We start from the raw sequence: 25,500 nt of genomic DNA, 5'->3' as shown, positions 1-25,500 counted from the left end.
TGTGGAAGATGGTCCAATTACCCCTGTAAGAGACGAGAGTGAAGAATTACAGGAGAGTGTGCAAGAGCCTATTTTGGCAGATACAGCAGGGGAACTTAGCTCAGCAGAGGTTCTCCCAGAAGCAGTCGGTGCTGAAAAGACCAAGAGGTTGAAAGAGTTGAGACTGATCAAGGTCAAGGTGATTTGACTCCTCCTGAGCCCGTTGCATGTCTATCAAGAGAAAACACCATAGAGAAAGAGAAGAGTCCAATCTGGAGAAGAATATTGACAGAACGAACAAGAAAAGGAGACAATTGGCCTGAATCGCAGATTGGAAAGAAAAAGGAATTGGTCATAAATGAAACAATAGAAGAAGTAGATACTACGAGAAAGGAAGAATTAAGCGAAGGAGAAACAGGTGGCGAGCGAAGGTTGAAAAGAAAGAGAATAGCAAGTCGACGTTACGCAGGTCCTGAGTGGGCATATGCAGCTTCCAATGAGTGGCAACATGAGTTTATGTCTTTTTATTTTGATAGAGAAGTTCAGAGTCCGTATTTTGATGTAACCTGAAGGTGATCAAAAAAGCTGAATTGTTGAGCTGATCTGAGAAACTTAAGAAAGAGACTGTTGAAATAAAACCGAAAGAGACATTGATAACCTGATATGACAATTGAAAACCGAAGGTGAGAAGCTGCTAATCGATTGTGACAAAGGAAGAGGGTTCCTGGATGTAAAACTGAACTGTGAGAAGATAATTTTTCCTTCATTTTGATTTTTTGTTGCATTTTATCTAAGAGTTACTTCTGCTTTCTGATTCTTTACAGATCCTGGCTGAGCTAAATAACCAAGATAGAAACATTCAGCGTTGTAGGTACATGAGTGTTGGATTGGCAGTTGTGTGGAATAATGTTTATATTAATGATTGTGGGAATGTCTGTTCATGATATGAAAAAGATTACTATTACTTCTGCTCCTGAAACTACTTCACTGACAGCTTTAGAGAGGTTTAAGTTAGATGAGAAATACTTGCGTGACTATACTAATGCTCAAGGAGAGCATTCTTCTAACGTTTTCTATCGCTTGTTGAGTGAGTATGTTGAAACAATGAATGCAAGGAATTGTCTTGTGTGTACGCAAATTCCTTCATCAGTAGAGGAAGGAGTTGGGTACCATAGTCTGCCTTTAACATATGGCATAAGCTGTAGTTTGCTACTAACAAGATTCTATAACAAAGAGTACATACAGTATTTCTACTCAAATTATGATCTGGTGTTTTCATTTGTTCCTATTATTAAATAACTGAGTAAAGGTGGCTAAAGAGCATGATATAGTACTAGTTAGAGGATTCTTTGAACCAACACTAACTTTTGGGACAGCATACACCCACAGCAACAATTGGACATGCTTGCTTACACATTTAGAAAAGAGCTTTATAGGCCATACTGATGATAGAAGAAAAGCATTGGAGAAGAAGTTAGAAAAGGGGTTAGAGAAAAGAACTTATAAGAATGATTATGCTTACACAGCTCACATGCATTACATGTGGGGAAGCTTTGTATATATAGGCCAATGTCACGCACTGACACTTCATTTGTGGGAACAAGTGAATGTAGGCATGTGTTTTTGTTTCAGAGTAAATGGACTTTTATGCTGAATGGTCAGGACTCTGCGATTCCTGGGATCTACTATATTTGTGGACTTAATGCGTATTACCGTCTTCCTAGAGGATGGTATGGGACATGTTGTTTGGGGATAGTTTTCCCTAAAATGTATCAAATAGATGATTTAAAGAAGTTTCCGAAAGTGATTCCTTCTGTGGGAGTTATTTTAAATGAGATCAAGATACGAAAGTGGTCTACTATTGTGGATAACATGCTGACGAATTTTCCAGGGGCAATACTCCTGTTAGATACTGAATTAGCTGCGTCTAGAGCAATAACGCTTCAAAATAGGCTTGGTTTAGACATTCTTTTAGCGAAAGATGGTGGAGTCTGTAAAATGATTAATGCTAGGCATTGTTGTTCATTTGTACCCAATAATGATAAAGAAATAAGGGTCTTATTCACTAACTTAACTAATTCTAGTAAAGATTCGAAAGAATTGAAGGTACCAGGGGTTTGGGAAAAAGTTGGAAAAGGATTTGCTTCAGTGGGCAACTGGCTTAGTCAAATTTGGAATGGGGTTTTATGGAAAATTGTTCAGGGAATATTAATTGAGATTGCTTGCATATTAGGATTATGGGATATATGTAAATTATGTCAAAAGATAAAGTTGAAGAAATTTAAAAATAATCAGAGGAGGGAAGAACAAAACAGGGGAACAATTTTTAGGGGACATTTGAGAGGAAGACAAAATACAGCCGAGACAGAATTATGAAATATGGTTAAAGAAAGGTGTGATGACACATTTAGTTATCAGAGGAGGCACTGCTGACGCAAATATGCTAATTAGAATTTATTAATGAATGATTATGAGTTTGATTAATGAAAGTTCATAGAGAAATTAGTTGTAGAGAAAATAATGTACACGTTTGAAATTGTGACCAAGGGGATTGGCAGCCATTTATACAAAGTCATGCTAAAATAACTAAGAGATGTGTGAAGTAATGAAAATGTGAAAGAATAATGTAGTAATATGTCATATTAAGATGTGGTTAAGGCCTAGCTTTTCCAGGCCTCACAAGAGGAGCGGAAATACTAACGCGCTGCAGAAGAAGCAGTTGTAGAACCTGACCCTGAACCACCCGATGTTAAAAGTTGCTTAGCTAGAATTTTCTGCAATATAACGACGGACAGGAGATGATGAAGACAATTTGATACAATTATGTGTAGAGTAGGCTAAATGTACTTTCCCAGGACTTGAATAATGGAAGCACTGACTCAAGAGCAACATGCAACATTTTCGATACCTGAAGAGCCAGATGATGAGGACATTGTATAGTGGACCAATCCGCGTGTTGTGAAAGGACTGATATTAAAATTTATAGATTTGGTAAATTAATGTTATAGGTTAAAAGTCATATCTGCTGACTGACTGACCAATTGGAAATCAGGGGGATTGACTGGGAGACCCTAATAAAAAGTCATGACAAGGGGCTAAGATTTCAGATGCGGGAGAATAGGAGTGAGATGCTAATCGGGACAGGAGACGCGGTTCGAGATTCTGTCATTGGGCTCATACTCTGAGAGCCTGATGTGTTGAGACGAAGACAGGCTTTGTTGCTGATCCATTCTGTGGATAAGTAGCTATGACAATGTGACTGATTAACTTGTGCCTTTCCTTCTAGGTACCAACTGCGCTGTTTTATAGTTTTTCTCGTAGCAAAATGTTTTCCAAATTCATGTTTTCTAAATCGATTTTGCATGAAGCCCCACATGCTAATGCTAATCTTGGTTAGGTAGGTTTCCGAGGGTTGACGTTTGACAGTGACGAATGACTGACGAACTCCTTGCTGAACTCTGCTATTAATGCTGTGTATTAATTTCATTTGGCTTATGTTGGCGCATTCGAGCATATGGTTTCTAAATTTCATTAATGAACTAATTCTGAGTTGACTGAATAAAGTTTAACTTATTGATGCCTTAGTATTGTAACTAATAGGGAAATAAAAATTATTGAAACGCTTTATGGAGTTGTGGTTGTTCATGAATTGATGGTTATAATAGTTCTGATTTTAATATTAGTAATTGGTTGTGCTGATTGTTGATACCATTGATCACTACATGGCTAGGATATTCCATGCGATCCAAAAGGTTCATCAGCCTATATGCGTTCCCTTGTAAGTTTACTTACTAAGGACCAGGCAAGCTAACAAGTCTGTACAGATATTGAACACGTTATACATATTTGTAGTGAAAAGTAACTCTGTGTGCAGGTGACAGTTGACTTGTGTTTATTATGGTCCACCCAAGCTTTTTTGGTACTTCATAAAACGTTTCGAACAGGGCAAAGATTCTACGTACGACATACTAAGTATTCTGAAGAGCCTTGAATTACTAGACGGAATCATCTCAGCATGACACTTTCTACTCAACCTAGAAGACTGTGTGCACTAAGTACTAACCTACAGATATGTGCTTGTTTTACTTCAGAAGATAGGAAATCTGTAAAGTTTTCACCACAGTATGAAGACAGCAGGTAGTATGATCTTTAGCACCTTCAGACCTTAGTAATTGTTAGTGGTAGACACTCTCAATGTAGGTTCAGTGAATGTCAGGGGTTTCATTCAGGTAAAGAGTGTCAGTAGTAGAGCATCTGTTATGTAACTGCTTGAGTATCTGGAAAAACATGTTTTTTTCCTGAACAGTTGTATACAGATTTTACACAGTGTGCAGGATAGTGTTACCCTTTCATCCGGGTTTCATAGTAAACATGAACTCAGCTACCCATGAAGTGCTTGGTATAGGGTCAATGTTGCAAATAACACAAGTTTGCTTTACCTGTGGGGGTTGAATGTATCATAATACTAAAGACGCTTCATATTATTCTGAGCTATTTTGCACTTAATTGTGTTGCTCTAATGGTATACCCATTTAAAGTGGGTACAAAAGAAGCTTGGATGATGTTTTGAGTAATGCCATCAATGATGTCATTTGATAGGTCATCAGTGATGTCATAAATGATGTCATAGTACATGTTGTGAGTGGTTGTATGCAAGGTCATAACCGTGCATGGCTGGGGCTCAAGTTCTAGTTAGTGCTGCTAACTGGTGAATTTGTGTTTTTTTTATTAATAATAATAATAATATATTTTTTTTTCTGTCAAAACATTAACGTTATCCCTAAGAAATTCATCTAACTATAACGTTACTTTAACCTTGGTTTTTTTTCAGTTATTTTTTAGAGTTATTTAAACATAAAGTAATGTTTTATTACCATATGTAAATACAACCCCCCACTGCACACAGCCTTTGGCTGCGTGCATTGGGCTGTTGGCCAGGCCCTGTGGCCAAACCCGGTTAAGGTAGCCAGCCCCACATTATCATATGTAATGGCCATTTTTTTGAAAAAATTGTTAGGGGGGCCACACAGCCACCCTCCCTAAGCCTTAATAGGCCCTGAGGACCCTATCCGTAATTGCCTTTTTGTATTGTTCATTAAAGGGGAGAGGGGCCATGCAGCCCCTCCGGCCTCCCACCCCCGACCATTATAGGTCCTGGGGACCCCATTCCCTAAGGCCTTTTCTTTTTCATTAAACGGGAGGGTGGCCGCGCAGTTCCACTTGGCAAGCCTTATTAGTCCCTGTAGACCCCATACCCCACGGCCCTAATTGTTGTAAAGGGGTGACTTGATAGGCCCCTCCCCTAAAGCCATCTCATAAAAATGAAGGAGAGGGGGTGGCAGCATGCCCCCCTGAGCCCTATTAAGTCCTCGAGGCCCCATTCCTCAGGGCTTTTATTGTTTTAAAGGAGAAGGTCATGCAGCCCGCTACCCAGTACTTGATAGGCCCAAGGGACTGCGTCCCCCAGGACCACTCATCAGAATGACAGGTAATGGAGTCATGTAGCCCCCCACCATCCCCCCTAGCCTTTTTAGGCACTGTGGACCCCAACCCCCAGGGCCTTTTTTGTATTTTAAGGAGAGGGGGCTGTGTCCTCCTCCTCGATTCTTGGGACCCCCTGGAGACCCCAAGCCATTCAAAATAATGGTGGGGACACATGGCCTCCCTCCCCAGGCTGATTGTGGCCCTGGGGACCCTATCTCCTGGGGCGCAGTGTTGTATTTAGGTAGAGAGGAGCATTTGGCCCAGCACTCGTAAAGGTGGGTGACCTGGTGTCCACCCAGGGCACCCACATATGCTCTCATTGGGTGCTGTGGGGGCGAAGCCTGTGCCCCCAGCCATCTCTTCACATCCAGCAGGAACAAATGTTGCTCCTGCCTGAATAGAGCAGCTCCTAATGCTGCTCCATGCGGGCAAGAGCAATATTTAGATCTTCTTCCATGCTCCCATCACTTAGGGCAGGGAAACAGGTCCAAAGTCCGCTCACAGCGGGCAGGAGCATTCTTGAAGCTTCCGCCTGCTGGGAGTGGACTTGGTGTTTGCTCCTGCTTGCCAGGAATTTTGAAAATGCTCCAGCGTACTGAGAGCAAGCACAGGTTTTCCTGCTGCAACGCAGGAAAACATATGTCCCGGGGGTGAGATTGTAAACTCTCTTTTAAACAGTGAGACTTTTTGCTGCTTGTTATTTAGTTGTGTTGCCTTTGTCTATGCATCGTTTCTCAAAATGTATAGGTCAGCACTATTTGAAGCCTCTCAGAAAAAATAAATGAAGGGGTTAACTGATATTTGTTATAATTACACAACTGACAAGGATACTTATGCTTTGCTTCTATATAAATAACTTTGCGGTCCAACACACATTTAAAACTTCATTTTCAATAAACAGAAAAACAAGGAAGCAGTGTATTAACAGTAAACGAGTATCAGCTGCTGAAACCCTAAAATAAAATGCACAGCAATTAAGAGGCAGGAAACGGTAAATTATGCAGCATAGTATGCCACATTTTTTTCATAGTATTACTTTAATAATTTGATATTTTGTACACACTTTCTGGGCAAATTTTATTTATTGCAATGTAATTACATTTATGTAGCGCTTGTTACCCCTGACAAGACATTCAAGTTCTTTGCACATTTTGTGCATTGACAAACTGATCGTAGTCCGCAATCTACCAACCTTTAAATAGCCATAGTCTTGCAGTGTCTGTCCACTTTGTTTTAGAAACAGTGAGTGTCAAATTGCTGCAGCTTTATCAGCAATTTATCACAAGTTGTTCCACATTTTAATGCACAGCTTGTCAATGTTGCTGAGCACCAGAAGGGGATTTTCAGTGATTTGAGCAAAACAAACATATTAAATCCTTCTGTGAATGAGCCTGAAGTGGTATATTTACTTAAACATCTGCCTATTATTTGTCCTCATGAATTAAATGCCCTGAGGAACTTGAGCCTGCTGAGACGAGAGCCATTAAAACTCAGCACATCTCCTCCAGTCCCTTGGACAGCTGGTGCATTCCCTGGAGAGGGAGCCCTGGTCGGGTGATTAGTGAACAGTGAATTCGAAGGACTACGTAAAACGTCTCTAGCTAATGAAAAAGCAAACAAATGGTAGAGTCCAGCCGGCACACAAGTTCACTCCAGCTTTGTCCCATATTGTAACTACCTTGAGTGAAAAAGAAATGGGGATGAGCAAATGGGGGTAGAAGAAAAAGATAGAAGGGCTGTTGGAAGGCGGGTGGAGGGAGGCAAGATGAAATAGCAACTGGGGTGAGCGGAGCGAAGCAAAGGATATGGGGTAAAGGGGTTGGGAGGGAAAAGAAACAACATGAATGGCGATATGGGAGGGCTTGACAACAAAAGTGCTCACGTGGAGCGCTTGAAAACAAATTAAAAAAGGTAGCTCTACAAACGGGAGCAGTGGAAGCACCCATTCTGAAGCTAACTAATGATAATCCTGTGGGTGGGCTCTAGCCCACTAACTGTGTGTATATATAAAAAATATTTAAGAGACCGTGCATACACTGTTTATGCGAGACCTCAAAAAGAAGACTGCTATAGGACAAGCAGTTCTATCTTTTTTTTAAAAAAATTGTATTTGTATTAAGAAGCCCAGTCCTGCTGCTAACTGGGTGCAGTTCCCTATACTCACCTCTTGGTGACTAAGACAGTGAAGGTGAGGGTCTTTCCAACTCACTGCTACACCTCAGTCACTCACGCTGGGCATCCTCAGCAGTTCAGCCTGTTGATGCGGAGGATGTGGTTGTGTCTCCGCACTCAGCAGGTGGGCAGATCAGTTGGGCCTCACTTGTGTCCACCACAGCAGCGCGAGTATCAACATGGTGATGATGCGCAGGGCTACAGAGCATGTGATGGCGAGCACCCTCTTTCATGGGAAAGCAGGAAGCAAAGGCCCTGAATTCTTTTTGCCAGTGTAAGGGGATCAGTCAGCACTTAAGTATCAGGGATGGCTGTGCAGTGGCAGTGATTTATTATCAAATCACATTTGCAGTATGGACTTGGGTCACGAGAAGGACTCCTTGAGAACCTCATTAACCAGAAAGGGAGCACTCTGCCTCACACTCCAGCATGCAGTCAGCCCCAAAGCATCATGGTAAATGCAGTCAAAGTTCATTTTTTATCCATAAAGTAAACTGTAGTTTTTTACCTTAGTAGGTGGAACGATATCTAGACATTACGCAACTCTCATTGCGTTGAGGGTTGTGTCGGGTAGTCTTCCTGTTTGGATGCTACTCGTGAGTTGTAGTTCTGTGTTGTTGAAGAAGGGGAAAGGGGGCTACAGACCTTTCGACTCCTTGTGAGTTGCAGTATGGGGGTTAAAACTCACGGGGGCCTATAGAAGGTGAGGTGGGGGAGGGATGGAAGCTGATTCTGTTGGGGGTTGTTATTTGCCTGTTTATGTTCACTTCTGATACACCACAGGCATGTATGCATGTTGAGTCTCATTATGTGAATTGCTGGCAACTAGATGTCCTGCCCCACACGCCTGGTAGTAAGGGACAGGGGTAACCCCCCCCCCCCGATTAACACTTACCGTTTTTTTTACTACAATGACTCCCACAAGTGACATGGGGCCCCCGAGTAACTCCATGGGCTTTTTCTGTGCTATCGTGGAATGTAAACGGTCTAGGGAACAGTGTTAAACGGGGGTCTGGTTGTCTCAGTACATAAAGAGAATACACCCAGATGTTGTGTTTGTACAGGAGACACATCTTAAAGGCACTAGGTGTACATTTTTTGGGAGAGGGTCCGATGTTACTTTGGCACACGCAGGTTACACCTCTGGCCCCAGGGGAGTGGCGATTTTTATCCGTAAACCCCCCCCCCCCCCCTCCTTTCATATCTCAGGACGGTGGGTAGACCCAGTGGGAAGGTACGTGAGGGTACAGGGGCTTTGGGGCCGACAGAAAGTACTGTTTATAAGTGTTTATGCCCCACCTAGACTTCAGGCCCCTGTTCTGGACAAGCTTGCAGAGGTTCTACTGTCAGTGGACTCCTCGACCCACTTGGTGGGAGGTGATTTTAATGATGCAGTGGATATGGAGCTGGATTGCTAAGGGGTGTCTGGGGAAAGGGCCCACATACTCCACTGTATCAGTTTGCAGCAACACCGGGACTGTCGGATCTGTGGCGACTCACCCACCCCATAGATAGGAAATACTCCTACTTTTCTGGTGCCCATAAAGTCATTTCTAGGCTGGATTACATTTTTTTGCCCCTGCGGGGGAAGTTGAGGTTGTGCGCCAAGAGGACTACTTTGCGTGGGGCTTGTCGGACCATTCCCCCCTGATGCTACGGATTGGGAAGTCAGAGGGGAGACTCCAAAGATGGAAGCCCGGGGTTTGGGACTTGCAAGACCATGAGGTGGTGCATGGGCTCCGTGTAGACACTGAACTATAGTTCCGGGAAAATCTGGGGACGCTTGTCGTCGGTGATACTCTGGGAGGCATAAAAGATAGTGATAAGGGACAGTGTGCAGAACTTAATGGCACGGAAGAGGAAAAAGGCATCTGAAACACTGGAAAAATACGAGCAACAACTCCTAGAGATGGAGGGGGCCCTGGTACAGGTTCCTCCCACCCTTCGTCGCTTGGAGTTAGATTAGAATATAGGGCAGTGGTGGAGTTGGAAAGTAAAGCTCGATTGCGCACTGCCCAACACAGGCTCAATGAAACAGGCAAAAAGGCATGGAAACTCCTCGACAGGCTGGGTAGGAAAGAAATGGAAGCGAGGTGGGTAGATGAGGGGGTTTGGGTTTCCTCAAATACAGAAATTGTGGGGGCCTTCACCGACTATTACCGGGCCCGCCAGGTACAAGAGCTACACCACATAAGGGAATATCTACAAGGCATAGTGCTCCCAACTTTGGATGCCAAGTCCCGTGCAGGGGACATTACCTTAGAAGAGGTCAAAACGGCCATGACAGGACTGCGCTCAGGGAAAGCCCCAGGCCCTAATGGGTTCCCAGTGGAGCATTTCAAAAGACTGGGCGATTGCGGAGTACAGGAGTTATTCTGGATACTAGATTAACTGGGATAAATCAGTGTTTTACGCCCCACAGGGAGAAACGGTTCTCCACTCTTTCAGGTCAACTAAAATACTCAAGTGAGGGATTCAAGTGCCTTGGCATATTTATGACACATGTGTGCGGACCTCTGTCATGCTTGTAATTTAGGGAGGGTGACTGAAATGTGCCGAGCTGATATGGAGCATTGGAGGAGTCTCCCACTTACCCTAATGGGTAGGGTGGCCATGTTTAAAATGATCCCCCTAACAAATGTATTATTTGTCTTACAAAACACGTATTACCGGATCCCTCTGGGTTTTCCCTGCTCTGGAGCGGGATGTACGGGCCTTTTTATGGGAGAAGAGCTCCCCGGACATTGCGTTCAAAAGCCTGGAACGTAATCAATATATAACGGGGCCTGTCCCTGCCGCATGTGGAAGCATATTATTGGGCGGCTAATCAACATTCATGACTGGATGTTTGCACCCGGTGTTCACCCTACTTTCAGGTTGGAGAGACTACAGTAGGAGGGGAGATCGTGTCTTCATTACTTATATGACGGTGTGGTAGTGCAGAGGCTATTGCCCGCTACACAGGCGGCTCTGGGAGCCTTGGCTAGGGATACCAAGGTGCTGGGTTGGACATGCAGACCCACTAGGATGACCCCCACCTGTGGGAGTGTGGCTGGCTGGCAGAAGTTGGCAAATTGACCTGATTTGAGGTGTGGGATCATATTGGAATCTCCAGTCTAGGAAATGTGTCAGAAGGGGAGATCTTATGCCCAACAAGAAGCAGTTCTTCTACTGTGCTCGACTGAGGCATGCTTGGAGGGTGGATGGAATTACCGGAATATGCCCTGCTGGAAGGTAGATTCCTGACAGAGCAGTTAACTCTTAAAGCAGTCTCTATGGTATAAAAGATCCTTAACAATAATATGCCGGATACTCTTAGTAGACTGCGCAGATGGTGGGAGGCCGACTTATGGGACATCGAGGATATAGACTGGGAAGCTGTGTTGATGTTTCCCCGAGAAGTTGCCATCAGGTCCAGGCTGCAATTAATCCATTTTAACACCCGAAGTGTATACGATGTCGGGGGCAGATTGGCACCTTTTTCCTTACCACATGGGGCTGCCCTGTATTACAGGAACACTGAGGGAAGATTGTGGGGGAATTACAGGGAGTGGTTTCGGAGCAGATTCCGCTTGGCCCTAAATTTATCCTCCTTGGTATCCCCAATGATGTGGATGTGCCCAGGGCTAAACTCAAACTGCAATCTCAGGTTGGTGATGGCTAAGAGGGATGTTGCCTGTTTGTAGGGAGTGGCGCCTGGGCCCATGGTAGAGAAGTGGAGGAGAGGGATGGATGGCTTCATGGTGGCAGAAAAAGTAACATACACAAACAGAGGCTGTCCGAGGAAGTTTGGAAAGGTATGGAGTGCTTGGATGACTTACTATTCATCATCTCTGTGGGGAGGTAAAGTCTATGATTCCCCTGGAGTTTGCTGAGGACTATAAACCTTGGATGGAGTGGTTGGGGGCTGGGAATGGGACTCATACGCTGAAGAACTGAGGACACATCAAGAACTGTTTAAGGATATGTCAGAATGTCTGCGAGGGGTTCGGGGGAGGAGAGAGGAGTTCAGAGTTGTTCCTTTTCTCTACCTATGGTGCCAAAGTACAGTGCTGTTCTGTATGTATGTTTTGTGATCTGGTATGCACCGGTTGAAAAATGTAATAAAAAGTTTAAATAAAATAAATCTGCTTTTGTAGAATCACAAAGTTTATAGCTGATTAGAAAATAAAAACATCCACACTGAAAGCAGACTAACTAAAAATGAATAAAACTGAATAAATGAAATCAGAGCACATATGTAGATAAAAGGGCACCAGCCGTAGGCCTAAACTAAAATATGTGTGCCCAAGCAGTGTGTGAAATGAACCCACGACAAAGCAGTGTTGGCTAAGGATGTTGTAATCCTGGGAAAGAAAAGTTAGATTGGTTTAGGAGAACATGTGCAATTAAGATGTTTTTTTTAAAGGAATCTGCTCATGTGATTGTCATGATTCAAAATGTGTATTTCTTGTACCCCCCCTCCTCCCATTTGCGATAATGACACACCACTGCTTGTGTCTAGACCTTTGCCTACGCTGATCCTACTCAAAGATGCTTCTATTTTACAGCCTCCATCGGTCTTAGTGAGGATCAGAAAGACTTCCAAAAAGTGGCCTTTGACTTTGCTGCCAGAGAGATGGCTCCACACATGGCAGAGTGGGATGAGAAGGTAAAAGTGACCTGACACCTACCTCTGAAGATTTAAAGAATAGTTAAATGTCAATAAATTAGTAGTGGGACAAATTAAATTTAATTTACAGTCCATTGAAGATCATCTAAATGTCAACTAATTCTCTTCAGTGAGTTAATATACTTTTACCGAATGTTTGAGTATTGTACATCCAAAAGTAATACTTATACAACGACCTTTGTATAGAATAGTTACAGCATGCTGTTTCTTCTATACTTTAAGTTTTTAAAATAAATGTAAATATTTTATGATCATTTTTTTACATTGGTAAGCGATGTGCATCTTATATCTTGAGCTTATGTTAAACACATTTTATGGTCATGTTATTATGGTGTAATGGTAACTATCTTCTTTCCCTTTAAGAAAAAAAATTCAGGACCTAACAAATAGTTAAAGTCTCTGTGCATTCTCTCTCCATTATTGTAGTTTGTAAAACCAAGCTAGTATCCATGCCATATTCTTTGCACTGTATGTCATGTTTCTGCAAAAGTATGCGCTTTTTCTTGCGTTCTGTAAATAGCATGGTTGATAACGCCGTAGCTTGCAGCACATTTTTTGTTGCCCATTTGTTAACAGAGGGATTTTAATCCCTTGTAAACACACTGTTTTTATTTTCCTTACTGATATCCCCACACTGTTTTTCCTGAATATTGTTTACGTCCTTGAAGATGTTGGCAGGTGATGCATTCTGCCTTCTGGTTAACTTAATTGTGAAGCACTGTCTATGCCTTGGAGTTGCAGTGTGTTCCTAGTGATGGAAACCGCAAGTCTGCTTGAAAAGTATCTTTACTGGTACCAACTCTTGGTAAGAGTAATCGCACTCCAGGCACAAGATGAACAATTCCACCCCAAATAAATAGGTAATCCGCACATAAACATTTTGGTACATCATGTATTTCTGCACACCCTTGAACACACACTTTCACAGATCCTAAACAAACAGTGGCATCTCTACTGATATTCTCCTGTTTGCCCCACCCTTAGCCACCAAGCCCTTCGCCCACTGGTCTTAAAATAATAATCTGAAGAATTTCTTCACCTGAACCTCAAAAGCATCATACCCACCACGTAACCTTATACTCTTCAGAGTGTTAATAATTCCACTAGAGCTGCATTCCTTAAAACCTTTTTTCAGCCCTTCTAATTACTCTTCCATAAGGAATCACCACAGTATGCAGGTGTTGTGGCCTTTTTTTATGAATATTCTCTGATATTCCCAGGATTTTCGTGTGTGGATCCTATTCCTGGTTGTGAGCCCAAAGACATAACATTATAACCCAAATGTCTCTAAACTAAACGTAAACAGATGGGCTGCCCTTAAAATTATAGGGCTCTATTCTTGGCAAAAGAAGTCTAGGCAAACTACTGTAAAACATGTGCACTGTGCAATTAATGTCAGAATGCCTCGGCAAGGAAGTCTTCCTTGCTTAATTATTCAGTATGTCACCAAACGCACAATTTATGTCAACAAATGGTAATTTGTTTGTGTTAAAAACTTCACCTCAGCCGTGCAACAGTCCGTTAACATGTTCTTGCCAGTACATTCCCAACTGTTCTCAAGCTCATGCTAGATATTTCTTTATTGAAGGATGGCAATTCATAATGTTTATAATGTATCTGGTTCTCGAACTTATTCAGTCACCTGTGTTTCACAATCTAAGCCAACGTGAAGGCTGGTAATTTGGATTGGGCAGCCACCTTTAGTATTTAAGCCTCCCCAAAAAATAAACCAATTATTATTTTTAATCTAGTTTCAGATGAGAAGAATGTTAAATTTCCTAGGTAACATGAAGGAAAGTTTAAATTCTGTTGAGGACATGGAGATGAGGATTATACTTTTTCTTTAATTACTTTTATTTCTCAGCAGCCAGAACAACTTTGGAAAAAGCAGCACTCTAGCTGCCCCATTACCAAAATGATGTTTGTAAAGAGAAAAAGTGAACATATGGCAAACCACCAACAGTGCGCGATAGTGCACATGAAGTTTGTATTCTCCTTTGATGTCGCGTCTTCCTCTGTTTTGAAATCTCAGTGACATGTCGATGCTGATTTCCCAAAAATCTTACAACACTGTACCAAAGTGCAAATAGTCGAAACACTCCAGTATAACATAGTAACCACAATTCACTGGCAATATTACAAAAATAACTCAAACTAAAATTAATAAACATATAAACTTATTGTCTTTTACTCAGATCGTTTGTTCAGCTACAAGTAAACCTCTTATCCTCATCCAAACTGGGTGGTTAGCAGCACCACGTCATTATGGCGGGGGAATGGATAATCATTGCCTCTGTGTTCTTAATATAATTCCTTTAACACTAGCAGGGAAATTTTAATTTCCATATCAATACCAGAAGCGAGAATTATTCTATTTCATTGCTTACTCGCAACAAACTATGCCAAATTCTCAATAGGCATGAAGTAGTAATCCATACATTTGGAATCTAGCAGCAATCTGCAGACTTAAAGATGTCTTTCAGTGGACTCCTCAACTTCCATTGCCAAGCACTCCTTCAACAATGCCAGCCTCCTTCTTCACCCACTAGACTCTTCTGGCAAAAAGGGCTTTCTGATTTACTGTATTAAGGTGTTGCTTTACTCCTCTAAGTCTTCACTCAGTGGTCATGGCCTCATGTACCCCGAGGCATCTCGCCACACACACTTTAAGGTCGCATGGAAAACAGGGGTAAGAACCCATGCTAGTGTTAGACTTTGTGCTTCCAGCTATGGTGAATGGCATTACTTATGGAGTAAACATCCTACCCGAATGGTCCCGTCCAAGACACTTACAGAAAATAAGATAAAGGCACCTAGAAGATTTTGATAGCCACTCCTTCGTGGAAAGATCTCAGTCCCTAACAGTTTGCTAAAAAAGTCTGAGGACTTGAATTATCTCAGAACTAAGAATACTTGTTTGCTAGGAAAAAGATATCCTTTCTCCTTTGAGCTCGGGAGAAACCACCAATCAGTGTAATGCTGGTATTGCTATCCAGTATGCCATCTCTTTGGACAATCTAATCAGGCAGAATATTTTTCCAAATCCATCACAGGTGTCCCCACTTGATTTAAGTCCCTTCCCTGGCAACAATGAACCTGTCTTGTCCAAGCCAACCAATATATTGTATGCATTTCAGGCACTCGTGCCTTGTCTCTGATCATTGCAGCTCTACTCGACATTTCAGGGACTTGCAACATTCCCTGAAATCTTCCATTACATTAGTGTTAGAATACCGTTTCCCACGGACCCGGCAGAATCTGAGTAGTCCAGGGTAGAGGGATCAGAAAATGCAAAGGAATTTCCAGAGGAACTAGAAACCAAGTTTGTATTCTTCATGTTGACATTATGCAAGATCATATTCACCAACTGACCTTCACTTGTGTGTCAATCCACCCTACCATTGCAAATGTTGTGAAGACATAATACCCCAGAGGACCCAGTCCAGGAGAGAAGCATCTGCTGCCACTAGCTCCAGATGTTGCCACCAGCAGTAACATTTTGCAACTTTAGAGTTTAAACGCGACACTTAAAGGGCTACTGTATTAAGTCTGGACCTGGTGTCTCCAGGTGGTTCATTCCTCTCACTGCAGCTGGAAGGAGCTCTTGAACATGTTCTTCAACAGAGCCCTGATGGGAAATTATCCCACTGGTACCACTAGGCAGTTCACAAGGAGTTCTTATTCTCTCTGACCACTTTACTCCTTAACAGGTCTCCTCCCAAACAGCCCCTCTAACCCTCTCTGCCGAAGTTTGATTGTATTCTTACATCAAAGAAGAGTCTGTCATTCAAGGCCTCGATAAGCTGCCCTTGAATCTTCATTCTCACTTCCTCCAACAGACTGGCAGGCCCTGAATGAGCAAGGACCCCCTTAAGGTGGAAGATCTTTTAGCATAGCTAATGCCCTCTAGTGGAGCAGGCCTGGAAACATTGGCTAAACTGACAAGGCCATCAGGCCCACAACTCTCATGAACTGGTGCAGTGAAATAGTTTCGTCTCTTATGACTTTGCTCAGTTCCTTCCTTATCTGCAAGATCTTGGGTGTTGACTGTTTAAGGCCCACCAACTCTGAGTCAGCCACCAATCCCAGAAACCCCATTCTCTACTTCAGGGTCAAATAACTTATCACTGTTGATTGGAAAGGCCAGATCCTGAGGGGGCCTGATCACCATCTGGAGATGTGAGGATAGAAGAACAGGATTCTGAGCCTTCAATATCATGTCACCACCTAGGGTGATTAGACTTGTGCCCCTGGAGTGGAGAAATTAAACCACCAACCTGAGCAGCTTGGTGAAACTCCAAGATGATGTCGCAACAAGGTGAATTTAAAGATCTACCACCACAATTTGAACTGGAGGACTCTCCCATGGGGTCTGGATATTTGAATAGTCAAGTAGCTGTTCTTTAGGTTTACCCTTAAGAGGCTTTTAAACCTGCCTAGAATTGAATGTCTGAGTTGATGACTGGCCTGAAGTCTTTGTCTTTTTGTCTCCACAAGAAATGCATTGCTTAGGAACCTCTGAGGATGCAGCATGGTCCTACAAACTTTGCTTCTGCGCTGTTTTTTTTCTACTGTTAGAGAGATCAACAACTGTTCTTTCCTGGAAAACTGGATCGATCTCAGTTGAGCTCATTGTAGTGGAGTGGCAAAAACTGAACTGAAAACCTTGCATTGTCTGTATGATCCAGGTGTTCCCAGTCAGCTCTTTCTCTTTATGTAGAAACAGATAAACTCTGCCCCTCAGAATAACTTTGAAAATATGGATATAGTTTGCATGCCAGTCCGCTGTCGTAATCTCTTTTTTTTTTTTCAGGTGGTCTCTCTTTGCTAAAGGTCTGGATGGGAATAATCCCTGAAGTACATTGAAGCCCCTGTGGGTGCCATAGCCTTTTTGGGGCCCAGATCCTTCAAAGCGGCCAGGCCAGCATCTCTAGCTGTAACCGGCCTACACATAAACACACATTCCAAAGATCATCTTTATGAAGTTTTGCCCTTTATCCAGTGCATTAAATATGGTGCCAAACTTTGACAACTGCTTAATAAATGGTTCTCAGGAGATTCCTGCTTCCTCTTTTGTGGTAGTGTGAACAAGCAGTTAGGTTTATTGGAGGATAGTGTTAAGCATTTACTGCACACACAGAGGCAATAAGGAGGGTGAATCGCCATAGTCCACTAAAACACCATAAGAGTCTCCACCAACTCCCACGACACCATCAACTCCGCCGAGCAACTCCACTCAAAATCCACATCAACGCCACCACAGACTACATCCTCCTCGGTGACCTAAGCTTCCACCTAGAAAATAACAACGATATCAACACCACCAACCTAATCGACAACCTCGACAACTTCGGCCTCAAGCAACTCCTCACTTCACCCACCCACTCCACAGGCCACACACTCGACCCCATCTTCTCAGTCAGCAACCACGTCTCTTTCAGCCACACCACCAAACACAGCTGGACAGACCAGCGCTGCATCCACTTCTCCTACCAGAAACCAGTCACTCACCACCACCGCACACAACCTCCCCGACGCAACTGGAGCAAAATATCAACTGATCTCCACTCTCGCCCGGGCCCCACCCCCTGGGACCCCGGACCCCAACACAGCACCACCAACCTGCATCGCTGGATAGAAGATTGCGCCAACACATTCCAAAGATCATCTTTATGAAGTTTTGCCCTTTATCCAGTGCATTAAATATGGTGCCAGACTTTTGGCAACTGCTTAATAAATGGTTTTTATGAGATTCGTGCTTGAAATAGTGGACCCACCTCTGATTAAGCCATCTACGCGACCATGGGGTAAGAAAAGGCCTTGGAACACTCCACTCTAAGGCGATTATGCACTTCTTTGTCAAGGGGCAATCCAGATCTTGGGTGGTACAGTTCATCTAAGTCAAAGAGGTCCACAAGTCAGTGTGGTCTTCCAACCCTACTGCACAGTGCTTTTTCTGGGGATGGTGCTTCGGGCGCCAATCCTGACTGCTCTGGCTTCTGCATTCAGCTCCTCTGAGAAATCCTCATCACCCAACTGTTGGAAGCGTGCTTTCTTTGTAGTGTATCAATGTAAGGGGAAACTATGCAGATACTCCAGGGCGACCGTTATTGGCTGCAGGAGTTAAAATAATCCTAAAAGCTCTCTTTTGTGGTAGTGTGGACAAGCAGTTAGGTTTATTGGAGGATAGTGTTAAGCATTTACTGCACACACACAGTCAATGAGCGAGATACACACTCAATAAAGAAATCCAACACCAATTTATAAAAAAATAACTCTTACTTTTTATATGAATTTGGATACCAAGATCATCATAATCAGTTAAGTACTTTTCGAGATATGAAGTTTTGGACGTTTCTAAAGTTGACAGTGCAATTTCTGTAGAAGTAATGTTATCCTATGGGGGAAAAACATATACAGCTTTTGGGCGGTTAGCAGCGACTTGCAGGAACAATCTTCTGGTGTTTAGGTAAGTATGGGGCAAGGACAAAGGCCACACCAACAGTTCACTTAGGGAGGCCTGGGGCATCCCGGTGCAGAGGTGCTTTTCATACAGGTGCTTGAAGGCAGGTCGCTTCCTCCTCACCACTGCTCCGGTAAGTGCTGCCATTGTTTTGGTCTTGTCTGGGCTTGTTTGGGCTTCTTGGCTTCTCCTCTCCTGGAAGGTTCGCGCAGCTGCTTCCCCATGGCCCCGCTCCCCCTCCCTCCCTCCTCCTCGGAGCTCTTCCCGCTCCTGACTCCTGCAGCCCCCACCCCCCGGCACTCTCATGGAGGTTTCCCTCCGTCCTCCCAGCTGCCACTCCCTCCCACCTCCCCTCTTATGCGGGCCACAGCACAGACGCGCCGCTGGCGCGCCAAAGGCAAGCCCATCTGCGACTGACCGCGCCCAGCACCAGACCCCCTGGCCAACACGCCTACCGCGCCACCGAACACCTTTACACTGCCAACGAACTCCATGCCCTTAATCCAGGACACTCCATCTGCTTCCAGTCCACACCGACGCGCACCAAAGGACCCTTCTCCTGCAAGGCCTGGAATTTTACCTGCAACCTAACCTCCAAACTCCAAATCAAAACAGACAACCGCCTAAGATGCATCCTACTTAACACCCGCTCCGTCCACAAACATGCAATTGAACTCTGGGACCTCCTGACCACATACTCGCCCGACGTCGCATTCCTCACCGAAACCTGGATGAATTCGGCCTCGGAACCAGACGTAGCCATAGCCATACCAGAAAACTACAAGATCACCAGAAGAGACCGAACCAACAGACCAGGAGGAGGAATTGCTACAGTCCACAAAAACACCATAAGAGTCTCCACCAACTCCCACGACACCATCAACTCCGCCGAGCACCTCCACTTCAAAATCCACATCAACGCCAACAACACACTCAGAGGAACACTGGTCTACAGACCCCCTGGACCCAGACCGCAGTTCTTTGACGACATCGCCGACACCATCAGCTCCCAATCCTTCGCCTCCACAGACTACATCCTCCTTGGTGACCTAAACTTCCACCTAGAAAATAACAACAATATCAACACCACCAACCTAATCGACACCCTCGCCAACTTCGGCCTCAAGCAACTCGTCACTTCACCCACCCACCCACTCAACAGGCCACACACTCGACCCCATCTTCTCAGTCAGCAACCACGTCTCTTTCAGCCACACCACCGAACTCAGCTGGACAGACCACCGCTGCATCCACTTCTCCTACCAGAAACCAGTCACTCACCACCACCGCACACAACCCCCCGATGCAACTGGAGCAAAATATCAACGGATCAACTGATCTCCCCTCTCGCCCGGGCCCCACCCCCTGGGATCCCTGACCCCAACACAGCACCACCAACCTGCGTTGCTGGATAGAAGATTGCACCAACACCCTCGCACCGCTCAAAAAACCCCCAGACACCTCCCACAGAATCAAGGCCAGCTGGTTCATCCCAGAACTACAGGAATCCAAACGGCTATGTCGCAGAATGGAAAAAACCTGGCACCTTGCCCGTACCAACCCCAACCACATCGCTTTCAAGGATGCCCTACGCAAACATCACCAACTGATCCGCACCACCAAAAGGACCCACTTCAAAAACCGTATCGACGCCAACGCGCTCAACAGTAAAGAGCTCTTTGGCATCATCAATGAGCTCTCCACCCCCAGGACCTGCTCCAACAAACCCCCGCCATCACAGGAGTTCTGCAACTCACTGGCAACCCACTTCCGTCAAAAGATAGAAGAAATCCACAATAGCTTCAAACCCCAGTCCCACCAGCTGACTACAAACACCCAAGAACCCAACGCTCCAAGCAACACCCACCTCCTCCACACCTGGACCCCCATCAACCTAGAGGACACCGCCACCACCATGGCCTCCATCCACTCCGGATCACCATCGGACCCCTGCCCACACCATATCTTCAATAAGGCAAACATCATCATCGCCCCCCACTTCTGCAAAACCATCAACAGCTCCTTCGAGTCAGCCACCTTCCCAGAAAGATGGAAGCACGCAGAAATCAACGCCTTGCTGAAGAAACCAAAGGCAGACCCAGACGACCCCAAGAACTACCGGCCGATCTCCCTCCTCCCCTTCCCAGCCAAGGTCATCGAAAAAATTGTAAACAGCCAACTATCCCGGTTCCTGGAAGACAGCAAGGTACTCAACGCCTCCCAATCCGGATTCCGCAGAAACCACAGCACCGAGACTGCACTCATTGCTGCCACAGACAACATTAGGACCATGCTCGACGAAGGAGAAACAGCAGCACTCATCCTCTTGGACCTCTCCGCAGCTTTCGATACAGTATGTCATCACACTCTCCGCACACGCCTCCACAACGCTGGAATCCGCGACAAGGCACTCGACTGGATCTTGTCATTTCTCTCAGGCAGAACCCAGAGAGTCCGCCTCCCACCGTTCCTGTCAGAAGCCTCCAGAATCATCTGTGGCGTTCCCCAAGGATCTTTGCTCAGCCCCACGCTCTTCAACGTTTACATGGCCCCCCTCGCCAACATCGCACGAACCCACTACATCAATATAGTTTCCTACGTAGACGACATTCGGCTCATCCTCACCCTCCCGAAAGACCCTACAACTGCAAAGAACAACCTCCACAACGGACTTCACGCCATCGCCAGCTGGATGGAATCAAGCCACCTCAAGTTAAACACAGACAAGACAGAAATCCTCATCTTTGGCACCAACCCCTCAACTTGGAATGACTCCTGGTGGCCCACATCACTAGGAACCGCGCCCTCACCCACCACCCACGCACGCAACCTAGGCTTCATCTTGGACTCCACACTCAGCATGACTCGGCAGGTCAATGCCATCTCCTCTTCCTGCTACAACACTCTCCGCATGCTCTGTAAAATCTTCAAGTGGATTCCTGTCGAAACCAGGAAAACTGTCACCCACGCCCTGGTCAGCAGCCTATTGGACTACGGAAATGCCCTATATGCAGGAATAACAACCAAACTCCTAACAAAGCTGCAAAGGATCCAGAACGCATCCGCCCGCCTCATTCCGGACATCCCACGCCGCGACCACATTTCCCCCCACCTCAGAGACCTTCACTGGCTACCAGTATCAAAGAGGTCCACCTTCAAACACCTCATCCACACACACAAGGCTCTCCACGACACAGCCTACCTCAACGACAGACTCACCTTCCACACCCCCACCCGCAATCTTCGCTCTGCCAGCCTCGCCCTCGCCTCCATCCCCTGCATCCACCACACCACCGTCGGAGGAAGATCCTTCTCTCACCTAGCCGCCAAGACCTGGAACTACCTACCGCTCCACCTTCGCCAGACCCAAGACCTCTTGACATTCAGGAAACTCCTCAAGACATGGCTCTACAACCAGTAGCTCCCCCCCCCCAGCTCCTTGAGACCCTAACGGGTGATTAGTGCGCTCTATAAATCCTTGATTGATTGATCGTTGTGTGCCCCAATGTTATCCTATGGGAAAGAAACAGATGCTGCATTCTGGCACTATGCAACGACTCACAGGACTGTTCTTCTGGACTTGAGGTGAGTATGAGGCAAGGTCCAAGGCCACACCAACAGGTCATCTTGAGTGCAGAGTTGTGCTATGACATTGGGTGTACCATTCACTTCAATGGAGATCGGTCTTGTCAGAAAGAGGCTGCAAGAAGGGACTCAATGAGCCAGCCCAGAGGAACCACAGGAAGCCTCGACCCTTGAGATCCTTGGGCACGTAGGGACACCGTTGGCCCACTTCTCTTCGGGGTTTGGATGCTGTGGTGTTTTTTGGGCATCCGGTTCTGGTGCACGGGATACTCTGGGTTGGAGGGGGGCCTGCAGAAAGAGGCTGCAGGTGGTGTCTGGAAGGCCACTGTTGGCAGACCCAAGGTGGGCTTTGGCTCTGGAGGGCCTGGGATGCACGCAGGCACCGCTGTCCCTCTTCAGTTTGGTCTAGGGGGTACAGGTGCAGTGGTGCTGACCGGTCTCTGGTTTTGTCAATCCAGAGTCTTCGTGAGTATTCTTTTGTGCCTAGAGGGTTGCAGGAGGCAGCTCAACTACTCTGAGGGATATCCTGATTATTTCTCGAAATGCTGGCAGTTCTCCCAGGCTTTTGGCCGTAGAACAGCTGCAGGACATGTCTTCTAAAGTGCAGATGTTGAGGACAGTAGGCAGGCCAGCGGGGGTTGGGGCCAAGTCAATTGTTGCTCCACAGTTCTTGCTTTTTGCGGCTCTTCGGTCCTTCTTCTTCTTTAGCCCAGCAAATCTGAAGTTCTTGTATCAGTGGTTCCCCTAAAGACTCAATTTAGGGGCCTTAAGGGTAGTAGCCAATGGGCTACCTAATCCTGGGGTCACTACACCCCCTAGATGACCACTGCCTTTGGAGTGGGCATCACTCTGTCCAAGAATTCCTAATTCCACCACACACAAGATGGTCGAATTCCTACTTTCTTGTTCACGTCAGACTGGTCACCCTAGAGGCGCGTCCAGCCTGGCAGTGCAACATGCCTCCTGCATAGCTAATTTTCCCGCCTTTCCTGGTGCCAAATGGGCCTCAGGGCAGGGAGTTGCCTTTCTCCGGTCTGGGGGAAGCAGGGGCAGCATAGCAAAGTCAACTGGGATTTTGGAGTTCATGGTCTTGGTATGCACATTTACTAGACATCCTGGTGGTGGGGGTGATAACACCTGTTAAAGCTGGTTTTGTTTCTGACCTTGGAGAATAGAGGCTGTCACCTACAGGGGGCCAGAAACTTGTATATGGTGGCTGGCTGGTCGAAACCAGTCAGCCAGCACAATAGAGGACAAGTAGGTTTCACGGGGCACCTCTCAGGTGCTCTCTGGGTGCATGTCATAATAAGTCCAATCCTGGCATCTGTATGGAACTATTAAGACAAGGTATTTGATACCAAATGCCACTATTTTCTGTGCAGCCATCATGTAGCTGGGTCACTCCAGTGTCCATTACTTGCTTTAAGATGGCTGCCCGGTCACTTGCAATGTCTAGAAATGGACATCACAGGGGCATATATGCTCATGCAGTTATGTTGTCATGTGTTATAATGCACGCTGCCTTAGGGCTCTTAAGGCCTACTGTAGGGGTGATTTGCTTATAATGCATGCAGTGAATTTGGCATGGCACACAATGTGAGTGCCATGTCGTGTTTTCACTCTGGGCTTTTACCCTGACACGCAGTCTGTGATGGTATGCTATGTGCAATTTGTGTGTGGACCCTTAGGGACCCTCTTTATTACCCATGCCCTAGGTACCAGGGGTACCATTTACTAGGGACTTATAGGGGTGCTAAAGTCCTGTGCCAATTGCAACAATCAGACAAACCTTGTTTTTCAGGAAAGACCACTGGCACGGAGGTCTGTTTAGCAGACCACAGTGCAGTGTCGGAGTTGAAAATCAGTATTTAGTCGTTCTAGAACGGGGCAGGAAGTGGGGTGGGGGAGCATCTGCTAAGAAGCCCAGTTTCCTACACCAACTCATCCTCATTCCGAATATCCTTTGAATCTACGGAGTATGCGCTTCCTGGGGCTTCTGCTGCCCTGAATCTATACTATTCCCTTTCACCATCAGAGGGGACCAGTATGACTGTCCTGCTCAGAAAGACTCACATATGGTATTCAAAGGCATTTGAGCAATACCATGAACACAGTAAGTTTGCTGAAAGAGAATGAAACCTACCAAGCAGCCAAGCAGCAAAGAAACAGGAAGGGCCATAGGACCATGAAGACCTTATGTGGACTGACGTGGTAATTGGTGGTTTGGTTCACACCTGTATTTTTTTTATTGATGCTCATAAGAGTAGTTTATCAAAGTTGATGTGGCTGCTGAGCAATAAAGCAAAAAAAGAAAAGGCATAACCCTCACTTCTGACATAGAATCATAGTGTTTATCATAGGCTAGGTGTCTGCCTTGTCAAACATTATTATGATTCCTTTATTGGCTCTTGGGTAGAGGTGGTGCAAGTGTATTTGCTAGAATGAGAGGATATTATTAGTTTTGTAGACTGTGGTTGCTGTTGATGCAGTCTCTGGTCAGGGGCCAAGGATCTATTTATGTTCATAGCAAGTTTTATGTTTTTCATCTTTAGGCCAGCAGGACTGCAGTCGTACAATAGGCTATCCATTAATATAGATTCTGCCTCCTGGTAATCCTCTTGACCCAGTGGGGCAGTTCAAGAGGTTTTTTTTTTTTTTTTTTTTTTATGTCCTCATACACCTCACCGGTAAGTCACACCTTATTTCCACGAGTTCTCACTTGTATCCGAAACAAAAGTGGACATACCGCCCAAGGAGGACCCTGTGTCACCTGCTCAGCCTACCTGGGGTACCCCCAGTGGCTGGCACAGATGTAAGATGGGGGGTTTAAATCATTGGACAATAAGCTCCTACGAAGGGGCCCATTTCAGGAGCGGAGCCCATAGTTTCCCTTTTTTCCTCCTCTGTTCAGGACTGCCCACCTTAAGATCTAATTTAGCTGTATTCACGAACATTTCCAACCAGCTCCTATGCAGTGGGGGGCTACCATCACCCACTTCAAACATAACTCCCTTCTGGCTAATAAAATAGCAAAAAACAACAAGTTCCTACTATTTCTCGCCCACCCTACCGAATCGTCGGGTTTGCCAAAAATAATAAGAGGGAGAATTAGTCAATTCCTTTCCTATAATCTGTGATAATGTAC

The 25,500-nt window shown here is 45.2% G+C and overlaps 1 protein-coding gene across 1 annotated transcript in view; it reads left to right on the top strand.

Moving 5' to 3' along the window:
• Positions 1-25,500, top strand: part of ACAD8 (acyl-CoA dehydrogenase family member 8) — a 226,395-nt gene that overhangs the window by 27,881 nt on the left and 173,014 nt on the right. The window contains exon 2 of the mRNA XM_069224448.1: positions 12,186-12,286. Coding sequence (XP_069080549.1) covers positions 12,186-12,286 — 101 coding nt within the window. The remainder of the gene's footprint in view (positions 1-12,185; positions 12,287-25,500) is intronic.

The sequence above is a fragment of the Pleurodeles waltl genome, chromosome 3_1 (assembly GCF_031143425.1).
Source record: "Pleurodeles waltl isolate 20211129_DDA chromosome 3_1, aPleWal1.hap1.20221129, whole genome shotgun sequence".
Taxonomy (NCBI): Eukaryota; Metazoa; Chordata; class Amphibia; order Caudata; family Salamandridae; genus Pleurodeles; species Pleurodeles waltl.
The sequence above is the reverse complement of the archived record's forward strand: the minus strand, read 5'-3'. Positions and strand labels throughout refer to the sequence as shown.